The 11,091-nt window shown below is 50.5% G+C and overlaps 3 protein-coding genes across 3 annotated transcripts; 1 reads left to right on the top strand and 2 right to left on the bottom strand.

Annotated features, from left to right (window-relative positions):
* Positions 1-265: 265 nt before the first annotated feature.
* Positions 266-5,011, bottom strand: CkaCkLH20_12691 (mechanosensitive ion channel; the record flags this gene model as incomplete). Its single annotated transcript, XM_038895404.1, has 6 exons — positions 266-313; positions 534-985; positions 1,039-1,825; positions 1,882-1,987; positions 2,038-2,475; positions 4,635-5,011. The coding sequence occupies 6 exons, from the start codon at positions 5,009-5,011 to the stop codon at positions 266-268; spliced, it is 2,208 nt and encodes a 735-aa protein (XP_038739353.1).
* A 762-nt stretch (positions 5,012-5,773) lies between these two features.
* On the bottom strand, positions 5,774-7,554 carry CkaCkLH20_12692 (methionine permease; the record flags this gene model as incomplete). The annotated part of the gene is made up of 3 exons (XM_038895405.1): positions 5,774-5,912; positions 5,966-6,363; positions 6,415-7,554. 3 exons carry the CDS (start codon positions 7,552-7,554, stop codon positions 5,774-5,776), a joined length of 1,677 nt encoding a protein of 558 aa, XP_038739354.1.
* Positions 7,555-9,305: 1,751 nt separating this feature from the next.
* CkaCkLH20_12693 (FAD binding domain-containing protein) lies at positions 9,306-10,826 on the top strand (the record flags this gene model as incomplete). Its single annotated transcript, XM_038895406.1, has 1 exon — positions 9,306-10,826. One exon carries the CDS (start codon positions 9,306-9,308, stop codon positions 10,824-10,826), a length of 1,521 nt encoding a protein of 506 aa, XP_038739355.1.
* Positions 10,827-11,091: the final 265 nt, after the last annotated feature.

Here is an 11,091-nt window from a genome sequence, read left to right on the forward strand (position 1 = left end):
CCTTGAAATAATATCGGCGACATCTACAAACCAGCCTTTGTCTGCCGCAACCCCGTAGCAGATGTCGGCATGTCAACTGATGTGCTGGCTCCTATCTGTCCGGAAGAGGGTGGCATCCGAGCTAATTTAAGAAACGCCTGTTGCTCTGCCAGCTTTGCCGTTCTTGCCTTTTCTTCTTCATCTTGAATCCGCATCTGAGCCGCTACATCCTCTGTTAAAGAAGGATCTGTATGCCGTGGAGTGTTTTCCTTGGCGTCATCCCACCTCAAACCTTGCCGACGGTCTTTCTCTTTCTTGATATTTTGACCCAGTTCTGTATTCGTGTTCAGTTGAACAGTATACATGGGATTTCCATTCTCACCAGCGGCTGGGAGCATGCCACCTGGTTTCCACAACGGGATAGCTCTGCAAGCTGCCACCAAAGCACAATGAAACCGGTTGCTTCGCTGAGAACGTAGCTTGTCGTCGGACCAGTTGTTCCGATGTGTGAATGCAAGTCGAAGCTCCATCTTGTTGAGCTCATGGAGACTGACCACATTGAGTCCCAAACTGTCTGGGACGTAGTCTCGGGGGTTTTCGGCCAAGAACTCCTCCATTATCGTGCGTAGTCGCACTATGTCCTTGAAACCAGTCCTGAAGTCCACGAACATGGAGATGCCTTGGCGATTGATACCCGATCTTGAGAAGTTCTCGATCCTCTTCTGGGATAGTCGATCATTGGAGATTTGGAGGTCGCATCCGTTATCAAGCCGTCTGAAGACAGTGTAAAGGAGCGACTGCCGCTTTACAATACATTGAGTGCTAGCGGTGGCAGCGAGGTTGTAAATGTTTACGACATCCCCGACATCGTAAGGGTGGTCGAAGAAGACGAACACAATACCAACTAGTAGGTGATGGAAGGTCCTCCCGACAGCAAACGAAAGACCAATTGCCAGACTGGACAAAATTGTCTGAATCTGCTTGATAGCAGGAACATATGCAACCACTGAGGGCAATGTTAGTTGATTCATGATGGCATTGATAGAATCCAGAACTTACTGATAAAGAAGATCATCACTGCTGCGATAATGAGGAGCAGAAACCAGTCGAATGTGTTGATGCAGTGATCCATGTTGGTCATGTTCCGGTAAATGTTCTGCCGGGTACGCCCAGCCTCTGTCACAATACCAATGAACTCCTCAATCCGAATGTCGGGGCTGTTGTTTTCGTTCAGAGTCTTGAATATTTTGATGGCCTCATCTCGACGGTAAGGGCCCAAGACATCAATGATGTCGTTGACAGTAAGACCCGACTTCCCCTCAGCAACTAGGGGCAGCCATATGCGTCTCGCCAAGGCCGTGGCTGATGTTGGGTTGGCCCACGCACGCTCAATGACTGCGTAGGAACTAGCTGGTCGAAGCCAGTGGGCGTTCGGCTCGTCGGAAATGAAGTTACCAAAGAGACTTGTCATCTTGTAGCCGTCGATACCCATTCGCGCAAGATAACTGGAGACCCTGGTGCGACCGGAAGACTGTACGTCGCCTTTCGCGTTCCGGATCAACATGTCCTCCTGCGCAAATAAGGCACGATGAGGTGGGTGCAGATAGACGGATGCTTCGTAAAGTGTGATGAGGGCGTTGTGGAGGTCTTTCGTCCGTGTAAGCTTGACGTTATCGCCTCGATAGTGGTAGTGAATGGTGATGTAGGATATGAAGAGCTTCTCAATGAAGTAGAAGCTAATCCACAGTGTCAACTGCTCCAATACATCGGCTACCACGTCATCCCACCAGAAGGCATCTGGAGGCTTGTTGAAGTTGACTGCCAGAAGGTTGTTGCTCACTATACACTGGGACACCAACACAGTCAGATGCGATCACCCAAACATGGCGTGTTATGACATACCGCAGCGAAGAAGACGTATGTGATAATCGTAGTCCCAAGAAACGCGATCGGACGTCTCATGAACTTGAAAACTCTCCAATACTTCTGGTGGGAAGAGTTTACGTATCTAAAGGAGTAAGACAAGGATTCGGAACACGAAAGTGGGCGCGCGCATACCTGGCAACGAATCTGAAGAGGTATGGAAAACCAAGCCCAAGAAGATCGAAAAACACTGCCCCAATCCATGTAACCATCAGCCAGAGGCATATGTAGAAAACGAAGATCTTAGCTTGCTTCGACTGAATAGGTTCAGCGGTACTGTCTTCGGCGAACTCGGCATCATCACTCAATACGATGGTTGGAATGAGCAAGGCGACAAAAATAACAACCGCGATGAGGAAGTAACGGAGAGCCCAACAAAACAGGCGACGCCTGTGCCGGGCGAGGACGACTGCCGGAACGGGTTGTTGTTGTGCCCCTGCGTCATTCTGATATCCTTCGAGGCTTTCGATCTCGCGAGTCCCGGGAACAGGCTGGTATGCTTTGGAATCCGTCCAGCCTTTAGCTGGTGAGTCCTGTGGTGAGATTGGGTCCGTCTGCGAAGTTGTGTATGTGCTGAATGGCGCATAAGGAAGACTCGATGAAGACAACGCGGGCTCTAGATGGGAGTCCGGCTGAATGGGCTCAGTTTGGCTATTTGGGACCGGCTTCCGGTAGCTCGGTGGGAAGCTGTCGCGAGATCCTTGGTCCATGGCTTGATTCGGCAAAATGCACAAAGTTTTGGTGAATGAAATACGAGATGGTAGACAAATTGGCAGTGCGAAAGCTCGACAACGCTGCTGGCAGGAGACTCCCGTATATACCCCATTCTGCGACTCAAGTGGCTCATTCTGCAGATGATTCAATTTGAGGGGTCTTCTTGGTTGCATGCTGGAACAAGGCAACAGCCAGTGGCGTAAACTAAACGAGGCCCACGATGGATGCCGCCTTCCAGCCCGTCGGAAATTGAAGCAAGTCAACACTTTGGAAAGACAGAATACCTGAGAAAGGCGCAACTAAGCCCAATTGCCGTCACGCTCGGTCATTCAAGGGGGCCCTAGAGGTTGTCTAGGGCTGTGATAGTGTGGGTTTTCCACCTGCAAACTAGCGCAAAGCTCCTTCTCTGTTTTATGTTGTACAGATATTGAAGTCGCTTTCCTTGGATCGAGCTAAATGTCTTGGCTCATACAGAGCCCAGCTCTCACTAGCTGATTGAGAATGGAGTAGCTGCGCGCCAAACTTTAAAGCCCCGCGAAAGGCTGGTTTAGTGCTGATGCGCCTCATCCTTCATCAACCGCTACACGCGAACTAGGCAGCCAGTCTTGCTCGTAAGTCAAGAACATTGGCTAGTTGGTGCAGGGCTGAACGACGGACTGGTAAAAGACCGGCGGCCGGAAACGTCCTCAATTTTAGGTGATATAACCTCAACGCCACACTAAACGCTGTCGCCTGGACGCGGTGATCATTGACGGCATTGGAAGTTAACGTTGTTCCCCCGCCACCCAGCAGGGCCCCTTCACACTCACGTGAACGAACGTCTTTTTGGAGTGTTCAAGATCATATCGCGTGTTTCAGGGAATGTCAACATGTACGTTGTGATTTGAAGCTTTTGGCTTCGACTGGGGTTCCAGCTGCACCAGAGGGTGGCGATTCCAACCGGAATCAGTTCCGAGGGCAATGGCCGCGCTCTATAAGGAGTGATACTAGAGTCTGGCAATAACTACTCTATGCAAGTTCCCCTAGGAAATAGGTCGTTGGCTTTCTCATAGCTAAGAGCGGCGAGATCTAGTCTGCTGTCTTTTGCCTGAACAGATCTCTCTGCAAGAGAGCCTGTAGTGATATGATCGACGAATACATACCAGGTCGAGGTCGTTGCGGTACCAATAGCAAGGCTAATGCTGGGAATTGCGGCGTTTGGCTCCCCTTGACCTACTACCAAAGAGTGCGTTCCCATAGGACGGTGAAACTCCACGGAAGGAGGAGCACCAGATTCTCTCGTACTGCACAACTCGGTAAATGATTGTGTTCCATTAAGTAGAATAAGACGATACTGCCGTATATTGAAACTAACTAAGTCGGTCACATCATTACAAAACCTTCCAGCATTACTAGTCCTGCGGAGTCATTCTTGGTCGTCGGGGTGAAACACCAAGGCTCGAACTTCGATACTCTCTCGCGTTGGTGCGTCTTGAGGTGCAGTCGGATCAACAAAGGCGGTGTGAGGAACTCTGCGCGCTCGTCCATCCACCTTGCTGTCAAAACACTTGATGAGGATAACCTCTTCCGAAGTGAGGCCAGCCTTGTAATACCACTTATGTCCATGCTGGTATTTTACCTGATACGTCTCACCACGCCGATTCGGATATATAAGATCCGTCACCACTAAATCTGAGTCGGCAACTGAATTTGCATCTGCAACTGCCAGAGGGTCTCGCTGTATCGTCTTAATGGGCCGCCAGACATTGATAATCTGCACCCGTCCTTTAAGCAGCTCATCTGCATCTCCGGGCAGGTGATGTGGTACCCGAGAGAGAGCAGCCTTAAAAGACTGGTCAATATGAACTCTTTGAACCGGTCCCCTCGCATGACGACTTTGGGTTGCTGCACTGGGCGATTGACGACGAATGGTGTGGTCAAAGATGAAGACACGAGTTGCACCCGTACTTGATCAAGGTCAGGACAGGGCTTTCTCACAAAAGGTTTGCATTTGCCAACGGGACTGGATGGTCACTTACACGCTTTTCAACAACTCTTCAACCTCTTGGTAGTAGCCTGATCTGATCTGAGCTTCATCGAGAAAGTCCTTCTCGATAGCCTGATGGCGATGGATTTGAAACCCATTCTTGTCCAAACTGTAGTCTTCCTCCTTTCCAGTCACATCTTCGATAGTCACATTGTGAGTCTCGAAGGGCCTTTCGTAGGTTTCAGGTTTGTCGACATAGGTTGGGTGCGGCGGCGAGCCATCCTCGTTCTCTTTGTAGTAATACAAGTCCGCTCGGACGTCTTTCTTTGTTGCCGACTGAGAGATAGACTTGGTGGGATGCTGCTGGGTTGCTGGCGTGGAGTCCTCTGTACGCGAAGGGAGGATTTGCTGAACCGCGGCTGCAGCCATTTTGGAATTATACACGAGAGGTTGAATGAAGTGACAAGTCCTATATTGAATGCGGGATGGGCTGATATTGAATTGAAGGTTTGAATTAGTGGGTGATGAGTGCCGTCGGCTCGAGAAACAAGAAATAGTGTGTTCATATAAACCCTGGGTCTACGTGCTGGCTGGTCTGCATGTTCCCCGTGAGCACGCAATATTCGTCCGACCATTGGAGATATTCGATTGATAAGCATCTCCCACCAAAGCCCTCGGTATGACCCTGTGGGCAATGGCATCTCCGCATCCGATCAAGTACTGCCGAAATGACAGCCTGTTTACACGTGATAGAAGAACTGATTTCAAATCCAACCGAACGGGTGTAATACAGAGTTACTAATTATATTCAAACGTGTTGCCAAGAATCCCAGACACCGCAACATTACTACTCGATATCAATACATAGTAATGGTATTGTATTTGTCACGATATTGGCTTTGTAAGTGTATAGAGTGAATTTCATTGAATGAGGAGCTCTTAGATCTCCTCGTGACCGGTACGAAGCCACATCGAAGGCCTACTGCAAGAATGCAGGTCTTGAGGGGAACCTTGCACAACGTTCCTCAACGGGCTCTAGAAGTAATTCTGATGCAATTTGGCAAAATGGAGAAGCAATGTTCCCCATATAAGCAACTTCTTCTATGGTGTCAAGACACGTTGTGTGCTGACGTTGCTAGTCTTGTGAATATGCCACGTAAACCCACGAGCTCATTCCAGTTAGGCCTCGGTTCAGTCCACAGGAGTGTGTACTAGCTTCGTGATGGTTGTGCCATCCTTTAAAACCTCTTCCTGTTCTTCAATCCTGTAGCCTCGACATTTCGGAATAGCCACTGTCCAGATGCACCAGTAGATCACGCCGATGGCAAAGCTTGAATGGGAGACTTAGCAGCGACTCTGAAGTGGATGGAAGTTAGAACCTACATGCTGACACCGACAATAGCGTAAGTTGCATAAAACAGCCCGCTGGTTGGTTTCGTGTTTGGTGGAAAGAAAGGGGCCGCGAGGAGACTAAAGCTCAAGCAGATTCTCAAGACGACAGCAGGAAGCCATGCTTTGAATGGCCTCTTCAAATCAGGCTGCTTGAAGCGCAGCCACAACAGACCAGTACCCACGGCCAGCGCCACAAACTGCCCCGGGTACCCTTCAACCTCCAGGATGAATGAGTAGACTTCACTCGTAGGAGGAAGTACAATGACTAGAAACGAAGGAATGTAATGAACAAGCAGGCCTCCGAGCGGCGAGTTGAATGGTCTTGTGGAAGACAATGTTTTGGAAAATGGGAGAAAGCCTTGTCTTGCGATTTCCTGTTTGACACGAGCCTGTATGAAATCAGCTACAAATTACGATGAGTTGGCGCAACAACGACTGACCTGAGCAAAAGCGACAACAAGCACGTTTCCCCCCGCACTCAGCGCCACAGCAAGTGGTAGTATTGTTCGACCAACACCCTGACCAAACACACGTTCAAAGAACAAAGCCGCTATAAGCTCCCCGCTCTGTTTGATGTCTTGGATGGGGACGACGAGGAAATACGCCACGTTGATGAGCAGGTACATGCCGCAGGCGGTTGCCAGCGCAGCCATAGTGACAGACCGCAGCGTCCGAACAGGATCTTTTACCTCATTGAGAACAAGATTGGCGTTGTCGAGACCAGCGTATGAGTAAAAAACCTTGAAAAGGGATGTCGAAATGATTCCCCAATTCCAGTTGGTTCCCTGCCACAAGTTCTCCCAGCTGATGGTTGGCGCAGTCGCCTGAGCGGACTCTGTTGAGGGCTGGAATAGCACAACGTAGAAGCCACAGAGGATCATGAAGGCCACCAAGCCAACTTTGATCCATCCCAGAAAGTTTTGGAGCTTGACGCCGAAGCGGGGAAGGCAGCCGTGGACAAGGGTAACGGCAGTGAGAAGTCCTGCGGCAAGCCCCTTTCTGAGTGAGTTGCTAGGGCTGTCTCCCCCAATAGCAAACAACAAATACTCGCTAAACACGATGCAATTGCTAGCAGTAAATCCAAGAAGCACAACGTGGATTGCAATGAGTGTCGATGCTAAAAACCGGGGACGGCGGTAGGTAAACTCGAGGTAGACTTTATCTCCCCCTGATCTTGGTAGCATCGACCCGAACTCAAGCGATATCATCAGACCACAGGCAGCGATAAAGGCCCCAACAACCCATAAAAGCAAAGACAGACCTGGGCTGCCCACCGAACGGAGAATGGTACCGGGAGTGGCGAAGATACCGCTGCCAATAACTCGAGAAATGACTAGAATGTAGGCACTCTGCCAACTTAGAGTGCGTCCAAGACTCGACGTTTCTGGAAGAACATCATCGTCCACAGAGCGTGAGGGATGTGGGTTCCCGGCTGCAATGTTGGCCTCAGAGGCCGATGCATTTGTCCAAGAGGATGATTGTTTCGAAAGAGCTGTTTCGGTCGGTTCCACAACGGTTGATGAGGAGGGCGGCGTGGTAGGCAGCAGAGGCCGTCGCTCGGGGTCAATGAAGCCGCCCATGATAGGGATCTAGACTGCGTCTGAAAGTACTTTGTGTTTGAGCCGCTTTTGCTATGAGGCGCCGAGGTCGAGACGGTTGCGGAATAGAGGGTAAATAAATGGAAATAATGATCTTCATATGCACTCAATAGATCCAGCTAATCTTTTAGCCATCTGAAGAATAAGACGTTGAGGGATCGTCCCAGTGAGCTGTCCGGCTTCACGGGAAACACACGCCATCGAGCAAAGTTCACGGAAGTGTCAGCAGGTATCAGCCCGTGTTTACGGACAATTATGATTGATAAGAATGTGGATACGCTATCTCATGACTGCAGTCCCGTGAAGCGTGTCTCGAATGGCGTAATGATGTTTCACGAGGCTTAGTTCGGGAGGGAGACACTGAGATCGCAGATAATGCTTGTTGGCAACAGGGACACGGATTCGCACGCCATCATGGCGCAAAGTGACGAGACATGGGGTCGAGCTCTGTTGTTTACCCGCGTTATTTGATTGGTTAGCTTACTCGTTGGCACCCTGAATACCACCCCGTGCCGTTGGCGCCGAGTCCGTGCTGCCGCGGGACTTCGGAAGCTGTCTAGTTCAAACGAACTCGTCACATGCGAAATACATACTGGGAGTAAAATCGCTAATTAAAATTCGTTATCAAAGTTGACGGCATAAGCTGCAGTTCAGTATGCGAATCTCCAAAGTTTGCCCTGGAACCCAAAATGGCCCCAACAAAGTATCTCAATGCATGTGTAGTGACATTAGGGTTATGCGGAATTTCTTGGACTGCGCTGAGAACCGTTGAGGCTGTCCGATCATTCCAGATTGAAGCAGTCGGGTGCAGACACAACAGCGACTGGCCGAAGAAAGCAAGTCTAGTCGTCAAAATCATTGATGGCCATTTCGCCTTAGAGCTAAAACAATCCCATGATAGCGGTTTGATAGAGACAGTTGAAAACTTCTTGATTATGCACTAGAAGAATTGACAAGTCTAGTATAAAATCCTTTTAGAATTACAAAGACGGACGGCGAGGTAGTTGGGATGGGGATACCGACTGGGACGCAGGCGCCCAAAAGCCGAGTGGAGACCGGGCTCTAAGGATTTTCGTGGCCGATGCCGGCCGTTTTTACCGGTGCGCGCCGCCGTTGACATCCCCACTCGGAGACGGCCCGGCCGGTGCATTTTCAATTCCCCTTACTGGTTCCTTACCACACCTCCCGAGACAGCTAGGAACTAGACGAGTACCCCGCGTCCCGCCGTAGTCTCACATTTCTCTCGAACGCACTATTGACTTGTGCTGCAATACTTGCGAACTAATGCTACTTTAGGATTGCTCTGCGAAGCCACATGGCCTGCAATATATTTGCAGAGTTGCGATTGGGCGGTCTCCACTCAAACAAGCGAGCTGCGCGAAGCACATGTTCTGAATGCCCGACTGAACGTAGCAACGATTGGCATCGTCGTTTGTTTATCCCGAGTAGGTCACGGCTTTGCTCGTTCTCCTCGTTTTCGTATTTTGAAGATGCGAACCCGGAGTCATGACCCTTGCGACGATCGTTATATCCCGGGAAATGACGAACTGAGAGTGATGGGGTGGGGTGGGGCTTGAGAGATACAAAAACAGTTGTGGTCTGCACCACATCTCGGGAGATCCTCCACAAGTTCGCGAGCTTCTTTGGATCTCGCCGCTCGAAACGGCAACTACACTCGTTCGCGGTCCAACGGTAGTCACGACTTCATTTCTCAACAAATCGCCTTAGCAAAGATGAAGGCACTTCCTTTCGTTTCCATTGCCCTTGTTGTCTCGGCCAGCGCTTCACTGCTCAAGAGAGACGCAGGCTCCACCGCCTGCTCGGATCTAAAGGGCCGGCTCGGCTCGGCCAAGGTTGCGACGAAATTGGAGCTCGATTACACTCGGAGCAAGACAGAATACTTCAACATCGTGCAGAACAGTTACAGCCCATCGTGCGCGGTGTTTCCGACCTCAACAGAAGATGTCGCGACTATCCTCAAGTCGGTTCGAGCAGCCGGTTCGCGCTTCGCTATCAAGACGGAAGGACATAATCCCAACACCTTCTTCTCCAGCGTGGACAATGGTGTTTTGATCGACCTCACCCAGATGAATGAGCGAACTTACGACGAGACGACGACACTGGGCACCTACCAACCAGGCGGCAAATTCGGCGATATCTACGATTACTTCGCTCAGTTTGACAGAACGGTGGTCGGGGCCCGTCTCAGCGGCGTGGGTTCCGGGTTGGCTCTTGGAGGCGGTTTGAGTTACTTGTCGAGCCAATACGGCCTCGCTGTTGATTCATTCCGAGAACTCGAGGTCGTCCTACCCAGCGGCGAAGTCGTGACGGCCTCGCCCCTCGAGAATGAAGACCTTTTCTTTGCCATGCGTGGTGGTGGCGGCAATGCTTTTGGCGTGGTAACGAAGTACAAGGTCCAGACGCGTCCGATTGGAAAGCTCTACGCTGGCAATCTGATCTACCTCTTCAACCAGACGCAAAACGTTTTGGACGCCATTGGCAATTTTACGTTATACAACGAAGATCCGAAGGCCGCCATCATCGGCACGTATGAGAAGTTGGGCACTCCCGCCTTGGGATCCTTGAACCTTGATGATGCTGCAATCTTGTTTTTGGTTTATGACGGCGATCAGTCGGGCGCGGAAAAGGCATTCGGCAACTTTACCTCGATTCCCCATCTTCTCAACACCCTGGGTACAAAGACATACAAGGAGGTGGTTAACATGCCACTACCTAACGGTGCGGAGTTGTCTCGTGGGAAGAACCAGTTCCGCAACGGAGTGTATCGCATCCCATTTACTGGGAGCGAGACGGGCAACGCTTCGATGGATAACGCCTACCGCGATGTGCACACGGCTTGGACAAAATGGGCCGCCGAGCACAAGGGTGCTTACACGCTATTGTCCCTTGACTATCAGCCAATTCCCAAATCACTTACGGACGCCTCGAAGAACCAGAACGGTGGCAATGCAATGCAGATGCCTGATGGACCGTGGTTGTGGCTTTGCTTCCTCCTGCAGTCAAGCCCCTTTCTCACTAGCGGCCAGACGGCTGACATCGAAGCTAGTTTCAAGCGGATGGTAGAGAGCGTGCCCTTTGCGAAAGACCTGCCACTCTTCATCAATGATGCACATTACGACCAAGATCCTCTCAAGACTTTCACTACCTACGGCAAGCTGCAGGAGATCAAGGCCAAGTATGATCCGCTCGGTTTCTTCACGAATTACACTGGTGGCTGGAACTTTGATGCGTAGGATGACGAAGGATGCATTGATTCGAGAAATTCAATTCTGTTGGCAGCCTGGGTTTAGCCTCCTCCTCTTACTACATAGATTAATTCACTAAGCATAAATCCTTCGTAATCGCTGTTTAAAGCTAAAGCTTCCTGTGGGTAAGGATATGACTTAGCAGGAGTGAACGCGGCACTTTGCAGCAAGAGGTCTTGCTAGTTCGCCCGGAGGATTGGTGGAAAATAGGAGTTGGCTCAACATGAAGTCTCACTCAACCCACAGGGCCTCC

The sequence above is a fragment of the Colletotrichum karsti genome (genome assembly GCF_011947395.1).
Source record: "Colletotrichum karsti strain CkLH20 chromosome Unknown Scaffold63, whole genome shotgun sequence".
Taxonomy (NCBI): Eukaryota; Fungi; Ascomycota; class Sordariomycetes; order Glomerellales; family Glomerellaceae; genus Colletotrichum; species Colletotrichum karsti.